This window comes from Mesoplodon bidens, assembly GCF_964165515.1.
Source record: "Mesoplodon bidens genome assembly, chromosome: 10".
Lineage (NCBI taxonomy): Eukaryota > Metazoa > Chordata > Mammalia > Artiodactyla > Ziphiidae > Mesoplodon > Mesoplodon bidens.
This window is the reverse complement of record NC_138172.1, coordinates 69675659-69697613: the sequence shown is the minus strand read 5'-3', so window position 1 is coordinate 69697613 and position 21955 is coordinate 69675659. Positions and strand designations below refer to the sequence as shown.

At 50.7% G+C, this 21955-nt stretch overlaps 1 protein-coding gene across 3 annotated transcripts in view; it reads left to right on the top strand.

Annotated features, from left to right (window-relative positions):
• Positions 1-21955, top strand: part of MDGA1 (MAM domain containing glycosylphosphatidylinositol anchor 1) — a 54889-nt gene that overhangs the window by 14568 nt on the left and 18366 nt on the right. For all 3 annotated transcript variants that reach the window (XR_014016976.1, XM_081247737.1, XM_081247736.1), the window contains exons 2-4: positions 15792-15931; positions 19844-20018; positions 21115-21311. Coding sequence is in view for 2 of the 3 variants with exons in the window: in XM_081247737.1 (XP_081103863.1) it covers positions 15792-15931; positions 19844-20018; positions 21115-21311 (512 nt within the window). In the remaining variant the exon portion in view is untranslated. The remainder of the gene's footprint in view (positions 1-15791; positions 15932-19843; positions 20019-21114; positions 21312-21955) is intronic.

The window sequence follows — 21955 nt, the reverse complement described above, 5'->3', positions numbered from 1 at the left end:
AGCTGGGCCCAGGCCATCCCCCTCAGCCCCGCATGCCAGCCGGGGTGGCAGCTGGTACTCCCTATGGCTCCTGGGGGTGAGGGCTGAGGAGGGGAGGGTGGGCCCCAGCAGGAGGGTGGGCCCCAGCAGGGGGATGGGAAGAGAGACCCTTCCCAGCAGGCCCTGCTTGGCTGGAGAGCTCAGTTGTGGATGTGGTTTTCACAAAATACAAAGCTGCCTGCTCGGAGCCTCTCTCCCCTCACCGGGGCCTGTGCCAGGCGTGCGCTCACCCACTGTGCCCGTGCCAGGGTGGGGGCTGGGCTGAACGCATGGGCACAGTGGCCCCAGCTGGGCTGAGTGGCAGGGGGGCCTCTTCTTCTCCTGAAGCCCTCCCCAGCCATCCTCGCAGGAGCAGAACTGCCCAGGCTCAGAGGGGAGCTGACACCTTGGAGAGTCCCCTTGTAGGGCAGGGGGCCCCTCACCACGGGAGCCCTGAGCACATCTGCCTGACACAGCACTCACACTTCATTTCTGACCTGAGCAGACTGGAGCTCACGGGTGTCCTAACCAGGGAGTCTCTTTTGAGCACCTAGGTTAACGATAGCTCTGGCTGACATTTATTAAGTACCAACTACTTGCTGGGCACTGGGCTAGTGCTGCCAAGCACCCAGTTTTGGCAGGGTCCAGGCGTCCTCCTGCACCTCACTTTCCGCAACCTTCTGCATACTCCTGTCACCCCCCTCAGCCGTCTCTACTCAGTGTTTTCAGTTTCTCCTGGGAATCACTTCTCCCTTTCCACCTGCGGCTGGCCCTAGTGACCGAGGGTCTCAGGACTGATGCCTCTGCAGCCCCCCTTTTCCAAGGGCCTCCACAGACAGGCCAGCTTCCTTTCTTCTGGATCACTTTCTTTGGCGCCACCTGGTCTTCCGCTCCCCGCCAGGGCCCAAGCCTCTGCAGAGGTGGCTCCATGGCAACCAGAGAGGAGGATTCTGGGAAGGGTCAGCCAAGTGGTCCTGCAGCTTTGCCCCCAACCCCTGCTCTCCACTCTTTCCTTTCCTCATGCCTCAGTGCCCCAGGGAGGAGAGTAACCAGAGAAGTTCTTCACACCAAGGTGTCAGTGACTAGCAGCTCTGAGGTCAGCTGTCACACATGACTTGCCAGGCTCCATGACACCACTGAGGTCTAATATCAGAAGCAAGCAACTAAGTATATCAAAGTCATCTCTCTCGCTCAGGTGGGAGTGTGGGAAACAGTGTGGCCTGAAGGCTTGTGGCAGAGGCTTCTGCAACAGGTCTGGGTTCAAGTCCTGCCCCAGTCATTCACTGGCTGTGTGATCTTGGGCAGGGTATACTCTGTGCCTCAGTTTCCCTGTGCACAAGCAAATGATAATAATAGTGCTCCCCTCAGGTGCCTGTGGTGAAGAGGAAATGGGAACTTGTGGAAAACCATTCTGAGCCCAGTGCCTGGGGCTTTTCAGAGGAGGCAACGCTAAGTGAGTGATTCCAGCGCCCAGGCCTGTTCTGATGAGTCACAGAGGTTGCCACCAGGGAAGTGGCATGTGACACAATATTGGGGGAAAGACTGAGACCCTGATCCTGGAGAAAGTGTGGCAGAATTCCACCCCTCCTCCCATCTTCCTCTTGGGGAAGTTTATAGCAAGCATGTTCCCTTTGAGCTACTTTATGAGTTGGGAGACAGGTGTGTTTTGCACCCAGCCCTTTACTGCCACCCACATGGCTGCCCATTCCAGACCTCACTTTCCTCCTAAGAGGCAGTGCCCCCCACCTCCTGTCCTTAGCCCCCAGGAGCCTCCTAATGGCAGTGACTTTTCTGTCCCTGGCTGTGATCGAACTTAGGTCCAATTGGCCTCCCCCATCCACAGGTCCTTCACTTTTCTCCCCCAGCCGACTGGGTTTCAAGTCATTTACAAGTTGTTCAGAGACTCGGCATGCTGAGATCCTACAGTGCATGCCACTTATGTGCTTTCTTAAATTTCAGCCAAAAAAGGAGAGAAACCCTTCAGTGATGGAAGAAAAAAATAATGAGAATACTTAAGCAGGGAGGCAGGTATTATATTTCCCGATTTATAAATATACCTGATGCTAAAAGAAAATACGTTCCCAAACTTTATGCTTCTGGAATTGACTCTTGAAAAAAAAAGAAAAAAAAAGATTGGTCATCCCTTTCAGAAATTTAATGTGCTTTCCCTTCCAGGGGTGTTCTCCTTTTGAAAGGGACACAGAAAGAGAATGCACAAGTGACTATTTATTTATTTATTTTTAAATTTTATTTATTTATTTTTTGGCAGCGTTGGGTCTTTGTTGCTGTGCGCGGGCTTTCTCTAGTTGTGGTGAGCGGGGGCTACTCTTTGTTGTGGTGCGCGGCTTCTCATTGCGGTGGCTTCTCTTGTTGTGGAGTGGGGGCTCTAGGCACGTGGGCTTCAGTAGTTGTGGCGCACAGGGTCAGTAGTTGTGGCGCACGGGCTTAGTTGCTCCACGGCATGTGGCATCTTCCCGGGCCAGGGCTACAAACCCGTGTCCCCTGTATTGGCAGGCAGATGCTTAACCACTGCACCACCAGGGAAACCCGCAAGTGACTATTTAATATGCTGGTGTTGATGAGTGGTATGAAGAACACACAAAGCAGGTAAGGGGATTGAGAGTGATGGCGGTGGCGGCAGGAATGCTGTCTTAAAAAGGGTGGTCGGGGAAGGCCTGTCTCAGAAGAGAGCTGAAGGAAGCGATGGGGTGAGCTCTGGATATCCGGGGAAGAGCAATCCAGCAGGGGGAGTTGCAAGTGCAAAGGCCCTGAGGTGGAAGTGGGCTTGGTCTGCTTGAAGAACAGCAAAGACAGCAGTGTGGCCGCAGCTGGGAGGAGGGCAGATGCAGGGTGTGGCGGGCTATTGAAAAAGCTATGGCTGATCTCCCTGTGCTCTGCGGCTACTTCCTACTATCTATCTACCTTACGTTTGGATCAGCTCGGTGCTTTGTGACCGCCTGGAGGGGTGGGATGGGGAGGGTGGGAGGGAGGGAGATGCATAAGGGAAGGGATGTGGGAACAGATGTATATGTATGACTGATTCACTTTGTCATAAAGCAGAAACTAAAAAAAAAAAAAAAAAAAAATCTATGGCTTCGACTCGAAGTGAGAGGAGACCCACGGTAGGGTTTTGAGCAGAGAAGGGACAGGATCTGACCTAATGTTGTAAAGGGATCCCTCTGGCTGCTTGTGGAGAACAGACTGTGCCAGGCAAGGGAGGAAGCAGGGTAGAGCTCTCTGGAGGCTGCTGTAAAAATCCAGGCAGGGCATGGTGGTAGTGGTTTCTAAGACCAGGTTGGTGTTTCAGGGGTCGGATGCAGAATCAGTTCTGAGGTTGAGCTGGTGGATTGGGCATGGGATGTGGATGGAGAGAAGGCAGGGATGACTCCCAGGTTTCTGGCTGCCAGTGTGTTTTCAGTGACGGAGGGTGAGGAATGGCTCTCAGGCCTTGGGGGTGTGGGGGGGTCACTAAATGCTGTCCTCCTGAGGTCAATGGATGTGGACAGAGGCATAAAGTTAATCAGGCCCTTGCATCTCTGATCCCTGGTTTTTAAACCTTCAGAGGCAATCCTCCTCCTGCCTCCTGAGCTGGGGTGAAGGTTCAGCCTGGAAGAACTACACAGGGGGTGCTTTAAGAGGTTTCAAGCAGTCAGGTTGTGACACCCATAATTCTACCCCCCAGCTGGGCGGGATGATGCCCAGGAACCCACAGTAGCCTGGGGTGGGGGTGGGGGGGGACCAGAGTGCTGCCCAGCCAAAGTGGCGGTGGTAAGCTCTGCAGAAACACTGTCCTTCTGTCCTGGCGTCTAAGGCCCCGCCTGCTCTTAAGCTGCAAGAGTGATTTTGCTTTCAGGGTTGTTATTATTATTATCCACTTAAACAACTTCACGGGAAAAAAAAGGAACCCAGTGACCATCAAACATTAACCATTCATTCTAAATTCCCTGCCCATACCTGTCAATATATTTTTACATAGCAGTAAACAGTGGTCCATTCTGCTCTCTTGGCTGACTTTATCTCCTTCACACATCTCCTGGTATTGACTGAACCCTCAGACCTGTCAGCTTAATGGCCGCAGGGCACCCCCTGCATTGATACGCTGGAGTTTGGTCACCATTTCTCCAGTGCTGGGCATTTGGGCAGATGCCAATTTCTTCTTCTAAATAGCTCTGCCATGAATATCCTTATGTGAATTACTTTTTCCTTTTAAATTATTTCCTTGGGGCCTATTCCCCAAAGTGAGATTGCCTAATAGGTCATAGGATAGGAACAGTTTTATGGTTCTCATTTCGCACTGCCGGCCCATGCTACAAAAAGTTTGAGCCGGGCTTGTGCGCAGCCCAGCCACAATGGATTTTTATCATTTTAATTTATTTTCACTGGTTTAATAGGTGCATTATGGCCTGCTTCTTAACTTCCAGTTTTTACTTCCAGAAGCCATATTTGGGTCTTTTGAGCACCTAATAATAATAAGACCTGATCTGTGCAAAACTTTACAGTTTACATGGCACTTTCTGATATGTCATCTCACTTGAGATGACATATCAAGTGAGACACGATGAGCCTAATACTATTGGCCTCTGTTTTGTATGGTGAAATGGGGGTTTAGTCAAGTTAAGTGCTGGAGTGGAACTTCCAGCCAGTTCTTGCAGGTTTGGTTGGAAAGGACTCCCACCCACTTGCCACCATCCCGTTCTTTCAGGGGGCCCAAGCCCCCCCCCACACACACACCATCCTGTTCTTTCTGAGGACCCAGGTCCCCAGATGCTCATTTCAGCCCCAGTCCAGTGCCTCAGCCCCCTGTATCCCTTGGTTCCCACAGCCAGGCCTGTGTCAGGCTGAAAGCTGTGCCCTGTGCTTCAGGCTTGGGTCTCAGCTCGGGGGGTGGGAGGAAAACACTGGGCTTTTGGGTCATAGGGGCCTTTGAGGGTTCTTTGCTTTAGCGAGGCCACTGTTCCCTCCATTCCCTGGTCCAGGGCTGGCCAAGGCTCTGCATTCTGGGTTGGGGGCCTGCACCTGGCAGTGTGTCTCTGGTCCCACCCAGGATGTGCCCCATCCCTAGTGTTGGTCACAGGTACACTGGTACCCAGGTGACTGAGCCTCAGGCTCCAATAAACAGGGTTACTCAGGGGCCTGTCAGGCTCTACAATGGAGGCTTCAACTCTCAGACTAGGGGGACCTTCTCAGGGTGGACACACCCTTAGGTATGAGTTTGGGTTTTTTTTGTTTTTGTTTTTGTTTTCCGGTACGCGGGCCTCTCACTGTTGTGGCCTCTCCCGTTGCGGAGCACAGGCTCTGGGCGCACAGGCTCAGTGGCCATGGCTCACGGGCCCAGCCACTCCGCGGCATGTGGGCTCCTCCCAGACCGGGGCACGAACCCGTGTCCCCTGCATCGGCAGGCGGACTCTCAACCATTGCGCCACCAGTGAAGCCCCGTGAGTTTGGTTTTATTCTGCTCCCTTCTAACTATACTTCTAGAGCATCTACTAGGCAGCATGTGCTGTGATTGGTGGATTCCATTCTTATTATATTTAACACTCTCAATAAGAAGCATTCTTATAGCCATTTTATAGGCAGGAAACTGAGGCTGTAGACTAGAGAGTTAAATGATTTGCCCCAGGTCACACAGCAATTATTGCAACAGTCTGAATGAGAACGCTGTGTCTACTCCAGCCCTGCCCCTCCCATGAGCTTAGTTCGATAGGTATGCTTTGTCAGTTGGAAGCTTGGTCACCTCTAGAATTTGGCCCACTGCCAGGGTCCAGGGCCAAGTGAACTGCAGTGATGAGGTCTCCAGGACTGCAGATCTTGGTGGGGTTGCGTAGCGGGACCCCAGCAGAAAATTTTTACACGAGAAACCCTATGTCCATGGGCCCCACAGCCCTGGGCCAGGCAGGCTCAGGTCCTGGGTTCCAGAAACCACTCTGCTCTGATGGGTGGTAGCCTCTCTCTCTCTCCATCATCCTGGATGTTCTGCTGGGGAGAGCTTTCCTTCCAGTGATTACCTCTTTCTGTCCACATTGACGTTCTGGTCTCTTGGGATTATGGCTCTTGGCATCCCCCCAAAGTAGACCTCTTCATTCAGTTTTACATTTTTCTCTTACAGGCCCTTGGAACAGGTTCCCAAAGGGTCCCAGGCTATATGATCAAATGGAAAGGGAACTGAAATTTATTGAGCACTTACTAGATACTAGTGATTATGCTCTGTACCGAATGTGCATTATCTCGTTTAATCCTCACAACCCAGAAGATATTTTCACTAGAGCTGAGATGTAGTATTATACCCATTTTACAGATGAAGAGACTGAGGCTTCGAGAAGTTAAATAACTTGCCCAAGGTCACATAGTTATTAGAGGAGAGATAGAGCCCTACCTCCTGCCCCTCATACTACACCATCTGGGCAGCCCCTCAGACTTGCATTTACAGCTTCGGCTCAAGCAGTGCCCACCTTGAGGCATGTGCCTTTCTGATCTCTCTTCCCTGAGTGTCCTGCCTATAATGTTAGCACTGTCCTAGGGCACCTCATTTGTTGACAGTTTTGATCTCCCTGCCCACCAGGGAGAAAGTCCCTTTATAGTTTCCCCCAGGGGACCTCAGAGCCCCCACTTAGAGGGCTTTCTGATGACCTGTCCTAACATTCCTGAGTTCATTGGTTGTGTGCAGATTAGACTTCCACTGGTATGCAGACAGTGAAGATTCTATGAGTAGAACCTGGCACTCTCAAAACCTGTGTGCCTTCTGATGGGGCCAGGATGTAGGTGCAGCGGTGCCAAACCTTCCCAGGGACAGGGGCATAGATGGACTGGCCACCACTTTCAGCAGTGCCAGGCTCTGCCAGAAGCATCAGGCTCTGCAAACAGTATCAGCTCCTGAAAATGGAACCAGGCCTTACACACAGTAACAGACTCTGCGAGCCCTACCAGGCCCTGCCTCTGACTATGAGAGCAGAGCTTGTTTTCATGCTCAATCATGGTGATAGGCTGGCAGCCTGTGCCCTGATCTTTCATCTGTGGCTGCTTTCCACACTCAGTGACAGTGCTCTTGAACCTGGAGGTGAGAGATACATACATACTCAGGTTGGGGAGAGATTTTTGAAGCCAAAGGGGAGGTCAGCTGAATGTGGATCTGGTTTTGGTAAGCAAAAAAGACTTATTGCTGAGAGCAGACTTTTAATAGAGTCGGCAGCAAGGGGAAGGCAGAGGTGCTTCAGGGAGGGGGATGTGCCTGACTGCCTCTGCATTCTAGAGCGGAGAGCAGGCCAACAGGTGCTCAGGAAATGTTACAGAAGGGATCCATGAATCAATGGTAAGTTAACAGGCGATTGTACGTGCCTTTGAAGGACTGGGAGGCCAGGGAGCAAGAGGGAAGATGGAGAGAGAATCATCCTGGACCAAGGTCTAATGCCCTGAGAGAGTGACCAGAGGTGGACGGGGCAGGGTGTGCTGGTGCTTCCCCTCAAGATGACTCACATTAAGGTGAGGCCAGGGGAGGTGGTACTGGTGGGGGGACTGGTTCAAACTTGTTTTCCAGCATGAAATTGGCACCTCCCCTAGACTCCAGAACTCCTGAGAAGCCACCTGGCCTGCCCCCTGGCCAGCGGCAGAAACAGAGGGCAGGCTTCAGCCAGCTCTGCAGACAGGGCTGTGGGGAGGGCAGGGCAAAGCCCCACTGTGGAGAGCACAGAGAGCAGGGTTAATTTTCCTGAGAGGTACACATCTGATGGCCTGTGGTCTGCAGGAGAGGCGTGTAGCATCATCTCTGGCAGAAGGAGGCCCAGGAGGAGCCAGCCAAGCGCCTGCCCTGAGAGCCTCCTTTCAGACTCCGGCCGCCATTCTCTGAGCAGCTAATTAAAAGAGAAAAGCCTGTTAATATTTCAGCACTGGTAACTCTGCTAAATTATTAAGTGTCCATTTACATTACATACACAAAAGGATCGATAAACATGTGTGTATCAGGAGCTGGGAGAATGAGGGAGGAATAGTTTCTAAGGATGCCACGTGGGACAGGCCCTACCAGTGGCTCAGAGACTATGTCCTGCACCTGGGGCCCTGTGTCCTGAGCACTGTGCCAGGCACTTGCAAACTGGAAATGCATGGGGCTTAGCACAAAAGTCAGAGAGTCAGAGGGACTCCAAATCAGCAGGGTGTCCTTGGGCAAGTTACTTAAACTTGCTGAGCCTCAGCTTCCTCATCTGACTAATGGGAACAATAATAGGCTTGTTGTGGGCAATAAATAAGATAATAGATATAAAACACTCAATAAAACGCTGGCACAGAGTAATATTATTATTATGTATATATTATTATGTGATCGTTATATTATGGTAATGGGAGGGAGACCTGAGACATAATTCCAGCTCACAGTAATCCCTCCTTGTTTCCTTTCTGCCTCTCAGCAGGCCTTTATAGGCATCTTTTTTTTTTTTTTTTTTTTTTGTGGTACGCGGGACGCACAGGCTCAGCAGCCATGGCTCATGGGCCCAGCCGCTCCGCGGCATGTGGGATCTTCCCGGACCAGGGCACGAACCCATGTCCCCTGCATCGGCAGGCGGACTCTCAACCACTGTGCCACCAGGGAAGCCCTATAGGCATCATTCTTATCCTAGCTCTTCTAGACTATGCACTTCCCTAGTGCAGGGCCTGGGTACCATAGCTCTCTGTACCCCCAGCACCAAGCTCAGCACCTCACACTTATAAGGATTTGGTGAATGACTGTCTTATAGAAGCTAGGACCAGACCACAGATTCTGTTTCCATATCGCCTGGCCCAGAACACTCAGTGATGCTTCCAGGAGGTGGTTAGGGTGATGGTACTTGCCCTGCCATCCAGTAACTGGGAGATAGAACCAGCTTCAGGTGGGGGAGTCGGCAGCACCCCCTTCTTCTTTTCTCTCCTTGCCTTCCCACCACTCTGCTCTGTTTGGAAGATTCCGCAGCCTGCAGACACACTTCCCCTGAAAGAGTCAGGAGGGGGAAGCAGGACACCAGATGCCACTTGGTCATGATTAACCTTTTAAAATTTAGGGTGGGGAAGAAAGCTGAAGGAAAGCTGATGTGATGGGGCTTTTAATCAAGGGTTTTCATTCCCTTTGCTGTCTGTCAGCCTTGTTTGGTTCTACATCCTACTGTTGCATCCTCATGTACTTTGCCAGTGTCCCCCACCCACTTGGCTCGCAGCTGGGGAGAAAATTCTCTGATGGGGGATGGGGATCCTTGATGAAATTCCCCTTCTAGGTTCCAGTGAGAATTCTCTTCAGAAGGCCACGGAGCCAGCTGGAATTTGCCTTAACATGCATCCTTGAGAGTTTATGGCTTCCTCACTGGGTGCTGGCAGTCCCCACCCCTACCTACGGTGTGGGGTGTACACTTTTGCAGGTAGAAAGGAGTGAGCTCATAGACCAGAAGCATCTGCCAGGGACTTGCCATTTCTGCTCAGTTGCCCTCCTTAGGATGCTACCTCATTGGTGGCATGTCTCATGCCGCTTGGTTACTCTCAACCAAGGGGCTGGGGAGGGGAATGTTACTTGACTCCACAGCCATTATATTCTGTTAAGAAAGAGCTTTATGGTCAAGTGGAAAGCACTGGATTAAACCAAGTTACATGGATGTGTTTACTGCAGGACTTTTCAGGGCCTTTAATAGTATAGTCTTGTGTGCTGAGACTCTGAGAGGGAGAAGATGCAACATCCTTATTTGGCGATGGGCTATCTGTGAGCATTTTATGGAGCACAGGTTTGGCAGACAGTGTTTTCCTTTTCCATGGGGTTTGTTGCTAAATCTTGGGAGAGTTAAATAGCAGAAGTCTCATAGGCCAGAAGCAGGGAAATTGTTCCACAATCCTTCCTATTTTCTATCCACCAATGTGGCGTCAAGCAGAGATAAACAAATCCAGCAGTGCCTCTGAAATTTAAAGGGAGTGTGTTACAAATACAACCTCTGAGGCCCGCCCCTGAAGAGTCAGGGCTAGTGGTTCTGCATGGGCCTGGGAATATGCACTGCAAAGGGCTCCCCTAGTGACACAAGGCGCGGGTAGAGGAGTCCGTGGAGGGCAGTGAACTGAGTTCCAAGCTAGTGGGCAGAAGGCCTGGGCTCGAGCCCCAGCTCTGCTACTGTCCTGTGTCTGTGAGTGGACAGGGTGTTCCCTTCTCCAGGCCTCAGTCTCCTTCTCTGCCAAAGGAGGCTAAATAGGACGTGCCCTTTCTGGCTCTCAGAAGTGAGGCAAGGAGCTTGCAAATATACAATGGACTCCAGGAATGTATCAGGCCTCATCATCTGTGGCAGATAAGACATCATCCTTTCATGCGAAGGCCTTGCAGTGCCCTGGGGAGGTGGGGTTTTAAGAGGAGTGCAGGATCACTTACGGAATAATAATGCTGGCTGACATGCTTGATGGCTTACTGTGTACCAGACAGTTTTAAACACTTTACCTGAGTTTACTTATTTATTCCTCTCCACAACCCCATTTTACAAATGAGAAAACTAAGGCTTAGATAACTTGCTAAAAGTCACAAGGTAACTTTCTGAAAGTTAAGTGTGTAAGAGGGATGCTCAGAAAGGGCTCCATCCCTCCCCTCTGGTTTTCCAACTCCCTGCACAGCCCTCAGCATGAACTCTGAACATGTTCATGAAACCTCCCTAATGGTTTAGCGTCTGCTTTGAGTGGCTCCACCCCTGAGATACAGAGGGGGCCACAGAGGGTGGTCTTCTGTCCCCATCTCTTGCTCCTATTTAATCATCTCAGGAGCTGTCATTTATTGACAGAACACATACTGTTTGGGCAGATGTTTTACATATATTGTATTCAACCCTCACACTAGCCCTGGGAGAAGGTATTATTGTTCCCATTTTACAAATGAAGAGGCTGAGGCTCAGAGAGGTTAAGTAACTTGCCCAATGTCACCCAGCTAGTGGGTAGCAGAGCCAGAAATTAGTCCTAGATTGTCTGCTCTTTCCACCTCTCTCCAGCAGAGTCCTCCTCCGCCCACTGTTCCTTTTTTCACGATGCCCTGCTTTAGGGTCATCTTAGCGCTTAACACACTCTGAAACCATCCGTTCATTTCTGTTTCCTTGTTTGCCATCCATCTCCCCAATAATGCTCTTTCAGAGCTGGTCTTTGTTTGCTTTTCATGACAGTCTCTCTAGCATCCAGTGCAGTGGCCTGCTTTTGTTGTTTGATAGACTGAATGAAGGGATTATGTCATGGTGCCTCCTGACTCAGGCCCTGGCCTGGTTGCCTTTAGAATCAGAAAATGTTGCCGCTGGTAGTGACTTCCTGGGGTGTGTAGAGCGAGAGGCTGAGGCTCAGTGGGACAGAACCCCTTTGGGGGTCTGTAACTTGGTGGGATCTCTGTTGGTTTAGGGTCAGAAAGCAGTTCCAGCCATTCCAGGGGCGAGAGTTGGGGAGGCTGACTCATGTTAACGAAATTCAGTGGGGGGTGATGGGCAAATTGGAATGTCTATGCCAAGGGGGCCTGAGTGCTTTGCAATTAGGCAGCGCTTGCTCCAGAAGGAAAATCTGAACTGGGAAGAAGTCAGCCATGGGAAGTGGCTCATCAAATAGGACTCAGAGTAAAGGGAGTGGGTAATTGTAATGGTTAGTGTCGACTGAGGAAGCTGGATAACATCAATGGACAATGTCATCAAAGGGGGGTTGGATGCTCTTTTTTTTTTGTCTAATTGAAGTGTAAAGTGATATAGTAAAATCTTAAGCAAATACCTTGATGCATTTTTACATGTACATCCACCTGTGTAACAGCCGCTCAGATTAAGACTATGAACATTTCCGTCTCACTAGATGGGATCCCATCTCCTCCCCAGAAACTTCTCTTGTGCCCTTCCCAGTATCCGCCCACCTCCACCCAAGGGCAACCACTGTTTAGATCTCTGTTACTATAAGGTTGGTTTTTCCAGTCTTGAATTTCAAATCTATGAAAGCATACACTATTTCCTCTTTTATGTCTGAGCTCTTTCACTCAAATTGTGCTGTGAGATTCAAAAGGGTTGTTGTGTCTATCTGTAGTTCTTTTTCTTTTTTTTTTTTTTTTTTGTGGTACGCGGGCCTCTCACTGTTGTGGCCTCTCCCGTTGCAGAGCACAGGCTCCAGACGCGCAGGCTCAGCGGCCATGGCTCATGGGCCCAGCCTCTGCGCGGTATGTGGGATCTTCCCGGACCGGGGCACGAACCCGTGCCCCCTGCATCGGCAGGCGGACTCTCAACCACTGCGCCACCAGGGAAGCCCCTGTAGTTCTTTTTTTCACTTCTGTGTAATATTCCATTGTAGGAATATGCCAGAATTTATTCATCCTTGCTGTTCTTGATGGATATGTGGGTTGTTTCTTGTTTTTAGCTATAATGAATAAAGCTGCTATGAATATTCTTGGACCTATTGTTTGGTTGTCATAGCACTAATTTCTATTGGGTACATACCCAGGAGTGGAATTCCTGCATCATGGGGTGTACACTTGTTTAGCCTGAATAGGTGCTGCCAAAATCTCTTCCAAAGTGGTTCTACTATTTTAGAGTTGGATAGTCTTAGGAGTTAATGTCATTAAAGGACGTTAGATAATCTTAATGATGTCATCACCCATGATGCCAGCTCATAGCCCAATGTCCAGTGAGGAAGAGTACCTGTCAGGTGGCCAGAGGCTTTGTGTCTGATGGCCAGGCCCCATCTTTTCTGGCTTGGGCTGGCCAGGCCCTGAGAAAGTCCAGCTCTCCAGCTCTTTTTCAGTATTCCTTATCAGTCACCAAAGTGTCTATCATTACAACACTGCCTGGCTACGGGCAAGCCACAGTGTCCAAGATTACAGCTTATCTTCCTTTGGAGCCTGTTAAATCAACATCTTCCTTGTTGAGAGGCACTCCAGGCCTCTTGCAGACATCCATGCAGCCTTCTGGGCTTATCAACGACTGGCACACACATCACACATTGGTGGCTTGTTTCCTGAGGACCTTGGCCACAGATGGCTATCTTTTCCAAAGCATTTTCATTGCAGGGGGTGATAGTTTCAGACCCATTCCCTAGATTCCAGGGTGCATCTTTTTTTTTTGGGGGGGGGGTTTGGACCCTGCGGACCCACCCCTACCCTGACCCTAGACTCGGGATAAAGTGGGGGCAGGAGATCCTGAATTTACTGATACCAACTCTCTGCTCCACGATGGGATGAGTAAGTTCATTTATAGAAAAACAGAGAAAACCTCCTTGCACATCTACATTTGTGGAGTAGAAGCCACACTGGCTGAACAAATGAATAAAATGATAAAGGAGGACTTCATCATTTACTTTAAATCCCCAATGTCCAGGGTGCATCTTATACAGGGACCACATGCTGTTTATAAAATTCATAGAAAGTATGAGTTGAAAAAAGACCTCAGAAGTCATCTAATACACTCCCCTCCTATAGGTGGGGAAACTGAGGCCCATGAGGTTTGACTTGCCCAAGGTCACACAGCTTGTCTCCTGACCATGGCAGCCAGACTGGACACTCAGACTCTGGGTTGGTAGCAGCTGCCACTGTTTGCAGAACTTGCTGCTGTTTGCAGGCTCTCATGGTTAAACACAGCCTACATCACCCCCAGATGGCTGCCCCACAAACTTCTTGATGTGTGGCCGGGCTGCCTCTGTGGACCCATCTCTGTAATGAGTTCATGACTGTCCCATCAGTGTTGGTTGGAAAGACTCTGTTAAGGTGCTATTTGTGGCAACAGTAGAACACATCAGAGTTTGCTAAGCACTTCTCATTTATCCTGTGTGATGATCACATCCACCCTTGTGAGTTCTCAGGGTTGGTAGCATTCTCTCCATCTTAGAGATGAGAAAATGAAGGTCCAAAGATCACTAGTATTTTACCCCGGGTAATATGGAATATAAGACTGCCCTGTCAACCTGCAGGAAGCCCCCCTGTTTTCTGAGGGCTGGTTCAAAAGTTGCCTCTTCGGGCTTCCCTGGTGGCGCAGTGGTTTAGTGTCTGCCTGCCGATGCAGGGGACACGGGTTCGTGCCCCGGTCCGGGAGGATCCCGCATGCCGCCGAGCGGCTGGGCCCGTGAGCCATGGCCGCTGAGCCTGCGCGTCCAGAGACTGTGCTCCGCGGCGGGAGAGGCCACAGCAGTGAGAGGCCCGCGTACCGCAAAAAAAAAAAAAAAAAAAAAAAAAAAAGTTGCCTCTTCCATAGAGCCTTCTGTGATTCTTTCTCCAGCAGACAGTGATGTCTTTCTCCTCTCACCTCCTCTTTACCTTTCTTACAATGCTTAGCAGCTTCACCATGGCATATTCCTATAAATTCATTCATTCAGTGTTCACTGAGTACCTGCTATATTCAAGGCTTTGCGCTGGGGATACCAAGGTGTGAAGTTCATGGTCTGGTAGGTAGAAAGATAAGAATGCTGAATTTGGTAGACACGCAGATTGATGCTTTGTTGTTGCACTGGAAAAATGATGGATACAGAAGGAGGGGAGGATGTAGGTCAATCATGGAATGCTTCCCGGAGGAAATTACACATTTTATGAACAGGTTTTATCTCACCTCCCTGCACCTCTTTAGGGCAAGGACTCAGTTTTCACCCCCTTGTGTCCCTCGTGCCCTGGATTAGCTCTCCTGCCTCCACTCCCTCCACCCTCATATGTGAGCAGACAGGTTTGAAATTGGGGGCCTTGCCCTCCTTCCCAGAACCCAAGTACTGGTGGGCTGGGGGCTGGTTTTCCTTCAGGACAGTGGGGCTAAGACACTGAAGGAGGGCTATGAACTTTTCTGGTTCAATCATTTTACCTTTGGGTCCCCCAGCCATATCCCAGCTCTGGTCCCCCAGCCCTGGCCAGATCCCAGCCCTGGCCACTGTGAGAGAGGTTAGGGAGGATCCAAAGTCTTGTGAGAGCTTCCAGACCCCGGTGAGAACTTCTCTCCCTTGGAGAGGAGGCTGGCATAGGTTCAGAGAGCAATGAGGGAAAAGTAACAGGCGTTTGGGTGAGGGGAACGTGCAGTCTGTGGGGCTGGGGGCTATCTTAGTTAGGTTCGCTGAAGGTTGAGCCTCGGATGGTTGGTGGCAGTGAGTTCAGGCAAGTGATTTGCTGAGAAAGTGCTCTAAGGACCAACTGAAAGGGGACAAGGGAAACAGCCAGGTGAAAATGTGGTTTAGTTGACTTAGTCTCAGCCTGTTCCCTGGGGTGGGGTAGGAGGCCTCTGGAGCATGAACAGAACCGTGGTCACACCAGCTTGAGGCAAGGTGGCTGGGCTTTTGCGTCATGTCCACCAGTCATTGGGGTGTGTATGTATTGGGGAAGGGATGACCTCCTAGGCGTGTCTGGTCCAGGCAGCTCCCACTGGTGGAGGGCAATCCCCTGGGGCAGGTGAGCTCTGCGTGCCTAGCAGCTAACACAGCAGCTGGGAATGAAGGCACCTGCCAGATACAGGGAGCTGGGCAGAGCACCAGCAGCCTGCACGACCGGGGGCTGCTAAGGCACGACGCTCACTGGGTGACAACCACTCTGTACAGATTACAAAGCCCCCTCACAGTCCTCAGCTCATTGAAGAGCACAGGTCTCTTGCAAGGGCCGTGGGATGGGGACGAATTGCCCCTGTCCTGAGTCCCTGGCCCTGGCCCTTCTGGTCTGGCCCGGGGCCCTAGGAGGATTCTTTCCTGAGCTCGATGGGATCAGGCCTCTGAGGGATGTCATGGAGAAGTCTGGGCTGACCCCTCCCCCTGACACATGCAGAAGGGAGCCTTAGAACCCCTCTGGCCTCGGGGCCTCCTGTCTAAACCTCTCCGTCTCCCGCCAGCTCCAGCCCAGGCTCAGATCGTGCATGCGGGCCAGGCGTGTGTGGTGAAAGAGGACAACATCAGTGAGCGCGTCTACACCATCCGGGAGGGGGACACCTTGGTGCTGCAGTGCCTTGTCACCGGGCACCCTCGGCCCCAGGTAAGCCCTTGGCCTGGCTTGAGCAGGCCCCTCCTGACCCACCCCACTCTGGGATCAGAAGAGGCAGTGGGAGCTGTGACTAGAGACAGACAGCAGCAAGTCAGCAGAAGACAGGAGCCTGGGGCTGGGGAAATAGCTGGAAAATAAACTGTGGGGAAGGGCTAGAGGCTGTGGGCTTATTCACCTGGAAATATTGACGACTGAGGGCAAAAACTGAATGTCAGTTTTTCAGTTCCACTCCATTCCCTGTATCTGTTGAGCAGACGCTCTCTCAGATATATACCTTCAACCACTGTTTGAAGGCAGACCATGTGCCAAGCACTATGCTCGTTACTTTCTCCAGTGTTTTCTCTTTGGAACCTCGCAACCATGCTGTGAGGAAGGCATCAGGGCCTCCATTTTAAGCTGAGGAAATCGAGGTTCAGAGAGGTTGGGTAAACTCCCAAGGTCCTCAGCTCTTGTGAGGGTGGGTGCAGAATTCGAATCCACAACCAGCGTTCTCTGTAGCTTGGTACACTTCCTCCTACTTTAGGAGGCTTCCAGTAGGCAAGCCCCACACTTTTGACATGAAGAGACTCAAAGCTATTAGAAAGTAACAGAAGATGAGTATCTGGAAAATCTGGGTGAATTTTGTCCCAGACTAAGTGTTTGGTTCAGGCAGGAAGTATTGGCTGGTTATCACTGAGAGCTGACAGGAGGAGGCAGGAGGGTGGGCTGGAGGGATGGGTAAAATTTGCTGGCGAGCTGCGTGACCTTTAAAAGCAGCAGAAAAGGTTTTGATTGGATCCTAGGAAGCACAGTGATTGCAAAATCCTTTTTGGGGGGGACAAATTTGGGAACAGGGACAGCTTTAGTAGGTTTGGTCTTGAGACAAGCAGATGGACGAGAAAACTCCTAAAGACTTTTTCAAACTGAAGCGATCACCACCGCTTCCTCCTTCTTAACGGTTGTTTTTTGGAAGTGAAAACAGTGCTGCCAGTCTTCAGGTTGGTGTTTGCATAGGTGTGACTTTAGGGATGATGCTCCCTAAAGCCAGGGAGGCAGCTGGGCCACCTCTCCCTCAGGCTGCACTGGCCATCTGTGTGTGTCCCCTTGTGCATCACATGTAGGAGTCGTTTGTGGCTGTGGCTGTGAGTCCATGCACCCATTTTCTATTTCCATTTGTAGTTTCATTATTCTTCCTGCTACCTAGGCTCAAACCCTTGGGCTCATATTTGACTCAGCCGCATATCATTCCCCACACCTAGCCAGGCTCTGAGGCCTTTCTTTTTACGTCTCTTGCATGGGTCTCCTTCTATTCCTCATTACCCCTTGAGGTCAGACCTTTAGTCTTGTCCCTTGGACCACTGCAGTAGACTCTAACTGGCCTCCCATTCTCCTACATCTCCCCCTCAAATCTATTCCTGCACCCTGCTCCCAGAATCATCATCCTTAGACCTGCTACATTATATCACTCCCCTGCTCAGAGACCTTCGATGGCTCCACATTACCTACCAGACCCAGTTCAGCCTCATAGGGGTGGAACTAAAGAACCCCCACAATCCAGCCCCCACCTGCCTGTCCTGTCTGATCTCCCACGGCCATCCTCCTCACACCCTGTCTTCAGTGAACCTGTCCAAATACACCCTGTTCATTCTTGCTTTAGCCACTGCTCTTTACCTGTCCTGAAATGCCTTCTAGTGCCTTTTTGCTCATTTCAGTACAATAAATATTTATTGAGCACCTGATATGTGCCAAGTACTGTGATGGGTCCTGAGGATACAGCTGCAGTTCCTGTTGTCATGGAGCATCCAGTCTAGGGGTGGAGCAAGTATCATCTCATAGCCCACTTTGTTGTCAGATGGAGGAATGAGTGGGCATGGAATTCCCTACTCCAAACTAATAGCAAGAGAGAGGGACTCTCTATGGTTAAAATGAAGAAGAAATCTATAGCGATGGTAGTGAGCAAAAGCTGAAGAAACTGGTACTTGGAGGGACTTAACTGCATACTCACATCAGGGGTAGTAGTATTAATACACACATGGGGGGTATGAGCTGAGGCCACAGGCCCATCTATGACTGGAGCTAGAACTGCACTTCTTACCTAAAGCTGGAAGCTTGATAAGAGTGATACCACCTATGAATGGGGACCAGAAGATCTCTGCCCCATAGCCCAGAGTCACAGCAGGGAGCAGACTTTCTGCTTCAGGGTGTGGGTGCAAACAGAGTCACCTATGAGGGAATAACCCTAATCCAGTCTGTGTCTTACACTATCCAAGTGGTGAGGAGACCTTAAGCTGAGAAACTAATATAAAAACTGGGACTTCCCTGACGGTCCAGTGGTTAAGACTCTGCTTCCAGTGCAGCAGGTATGGGTTCGATCCCTGGTCAGGGAACTAAGATCCCACATGCCGCGGGGCACGGCCGAAGAAAACCCAAACTGGTTGAAACCTGTGAATGCATATATCTTGGGCATAGGCAACCATAAAGCTACACCACATACAGGCCTGTCAGTGGGAGTTCTGAGGAAGATAATTCCTACTGAATACAAGCCCATGGGGTGAAATTTTAAAGCATATCTAAAAATACAGTGCCAGGAGAGCCAGTCCATAGACCCAAATAATTGAACAATTCACATCTGAGAAAACAGAGATAATAGAGCAATATGAAAGGATCTTTAAAATAAATGTGTTTAAAATGTTTAAAGAGATAATGGAAGGAATAGAATCTATAAGACAGGAGATTATAAAACCTGATCAGTTAAGATATGGAAAAAAGCAAATAGAAATCCTAGAAATAAAAAATAATATAGTCTTTAGAACAATTTGGCCTCAATACCATAGAAGTAGCTAAAGAAGAAACTGGTGAATTGGATAATAGATCCAAGGAAATCAGCTACAATGCAGTCTGGAGAGGACAAAAGGATGGAAAATGTGAAAAGGAAGTTGGGAGACATGGAGGATAGAATGAGAAGCTGTAACAAATTTAGGCATTCTAGGAGGACTAGAGAAAACTTAGAAGAGTCAATATTTAAAGAGATAAAGCCTGAGAATTTTGTAGAATTTAAGAATGGTATGAACTCTCAGATGGATAAACCAAGTCCTAAGCATTTGTAAATAAACCTCATCTAGATAAATCATGGTAAGACTGCAAAATGTCAAGTACAAAAAGCAAAAACATTTTCATGGTCTTATTCTTTTTCCAAAGCACCCTCTGATCTACGTCTGAATGTCCTGAAACTGCATGTAGCCTTCCCCAAGTTTTGTAACCCCTGGGTCCATGAGGGTAGAGTTGAGGGTGGTGAGGAGATGAGAACAGCAGTGACACACCATCACTCCTGCCAAATTCTGTTGGTCACACAGACCATCCCTGGTACAAAATGGGAGGAAAGTACAGAAAGGTGTGAATACCAGGAGGTGGGGACCACGGGGGGCCATGGTGGAGGCTGGCTATCACGTAGACCTCTTTCACAGATGAGAAATCTGAAGCCAGGAGATGAGTAACCTACCCAAGGCCACTAAGCTAATAAGTGGAATAACAAAAATTTAATCAAATTCTTACTCTTCCAGGAATGAATTATATACTCATTTAGTCTTCTCAGTAAGCCTAGGAAGGGAGTAATATTTCCATTTTACACATGCGGAAAGGAAGGCAGGAGAGGTTGGGTAACTTGCCCGCAAATCCATGATGTTAACGAGTGCACATACTACCTTTTTAAAAGCCTCCTCCACCTGACCCCAGATTCCCCAGGCTCTTCACTGAGAGGTCCTACATCCAGTGTGCATCCCCATGAGGCTGTTTGGGTTAGTTTCACAGGCCTGTGTATGCCTTATGTGCACTCGTGGAAAAGTATGGGGGTGGGCGGGGAGCCCCCCTCCCCCCTTCCCCCTCCCCCTCTGTGTGGTCTGACTCTGCCCTGCCTGGCTGGCCCAGGTGCGTTGGACCAAGACTGCGGGCAGCGCGTCGGACAAATTCCAGGAGACGTCGGTGTTCAATGAGACACTGCGCATCGAGCGCATCGCGCGCACACAGGGAGGCCGCTACTACTGCAAGGCTGAGAACGGCGTGGGCGTGCCTGCCATCAAGTCCATCCGGGTGGACGTGCAGTGTGAGTCGGGTCTGCCTCTTAGTACTCGAGCCAGGGGCCTGCTTCTGGGGGCTCAGGCTGGGAAGGGGGAGTGGGGAGAAGGGTGGAGAAGTGGCACCTCCGTGGAGAAAACTGTGGAGACTTTCTCTTTTCCAGGATAGAGAAGGGCATCCCTGATGTTCCTTTGATGTGCACTACCTTATACCATTCACCCATTTCTATCTTTAATCCCATATGAACCTTGCAGCATCCCTGCAAAGTGGTCAGGGAGGGCAGGACAGGTTGGATTATACCCATTCTACAGATGAAGAAGCTGAGCCCAAAGGCTTGTGACTTTCTCACTGCATAGGTCTCTTATTATGGTCCAGTGTTCTTCCCACAGTACCTCATGTCTCTGCTTTTGTCCCAGGGCAGCTCTGAAACTTCCCTACCCCAACACCTGCAGGACCAGGCACCCCTCAGTCCTTGCTGCAGGTTGAATGGGAAGCCCTCAGTCCCTGCCTGCCCTCCATGGATATTCCCTTGACCACCCAGAGGCTATCTCCCTTCTTGCCATCTGCCTCTGTGCCATCCAGGCTGACCTAGGTACCCAGAAGCTGTGGGGCCAGGCCCTAAGGTCTGTCTGCCACCATCTTAATATCTACAATGAACCTATCCATTAAATACACTCCCCTGCCCCAACTGGGACCTGATAGAGTGGTGGAACCCCAGGCCCTCTCTTCTGTCCCCCTTCAGCCACCCAGGGGCCTGACAAACCCTGGGGCTGAGGGTCGTTTCTCAAGTTATTGCAGCTGGAAGGGTCTGGCAAGCATGGCCTGATTTCCAGTGTGCAGCTGCTTCCTCCATCCCATGATAGGAGGGTGAAGATAGACACACACATCCCCCCGCCCTCCCCCTCCCCTGCCAATGCAGGTCCCTGGGGAGGGACTGCTGAGAAGCCAACACATCCAGTCCCCTGCCTCTGACAGGTTGCTCAAGCTTGCAGGGCTGGGAGAGCATCTGGCTCTCTGGAAGCATCCCATGAGGGTAGCTTAACTTTCCCCGAGAGCTGCCAGGGGCCCAAGCCCTCCACCTAGGGGGTCATGCATCTGACTCCACTGGGGCTGTGCCCTTGCAGACCTGGACGAGCCAGTGCTGACAGTACACCAGACAGTGAGCGATGTTCGAGGCAACTTCTACCAGGAGAAGACGGTGTTCCTGCGCTGTACAGTCAACTCCAACCCACCTGCCCGCTTCATCTGGAAGCGGGGCTCGGACACCTTGTCTCACAGCCAGGACAATGGGGTCGACATCTATGAGCCCCTCTACACCCAGGTCAGGATGGGTGGCAGCTGGCTTGGTCTCCTCATGGCTCACCCCACATTCTTCCTGCTGTACCCCACAAGGGAGGGGGCCAGGGGGGCTGAAGCCTCACCATCTGGAGCTCCAGGGACTGCCCTGACTCCAACAAGTTTGTTCTGACATCAGAAGCAAGCATTCTGATTGGGCTTCAGACCACCTGGGGCAGACAATATCGAGACAGAAAGGTCAGGGAGCAGTGGTGAGGACAGGAGAGTCCTCAAGGCAACATGTCCTCTAAGAACTTTGCCAGTTAGGAAAGGCACCTCCTGGGGCAGACAAGTCATCCCTGCCTGTTGCTGGCTGGCAGGGTCTTTGGAACGCATGGGCAGGAACAGCAGGAGTTGGGGTAGAAAGATGAGTCACTTCCCATGGCTCTCCTGCAGTCCTAGGAGATGGTGATGAAGCCATCCTGCAAGAGAGAGTTTTCAGAGGCAGCTTTCCTAGGTGGCTGTCAGAACTCCACATGTAGCCATGGCCTGTAGGGCCAGCCCTATATTTGTATGGGTTGCAAGACAGAGCAGGATTCCCTCCTTACCCTTCCATTTCCTAGAATGGGGAAACTGAGGCCCGGTCCTGACCAGTGTGTACCAGGACACCCTCAGACCCATGGAAGCCCA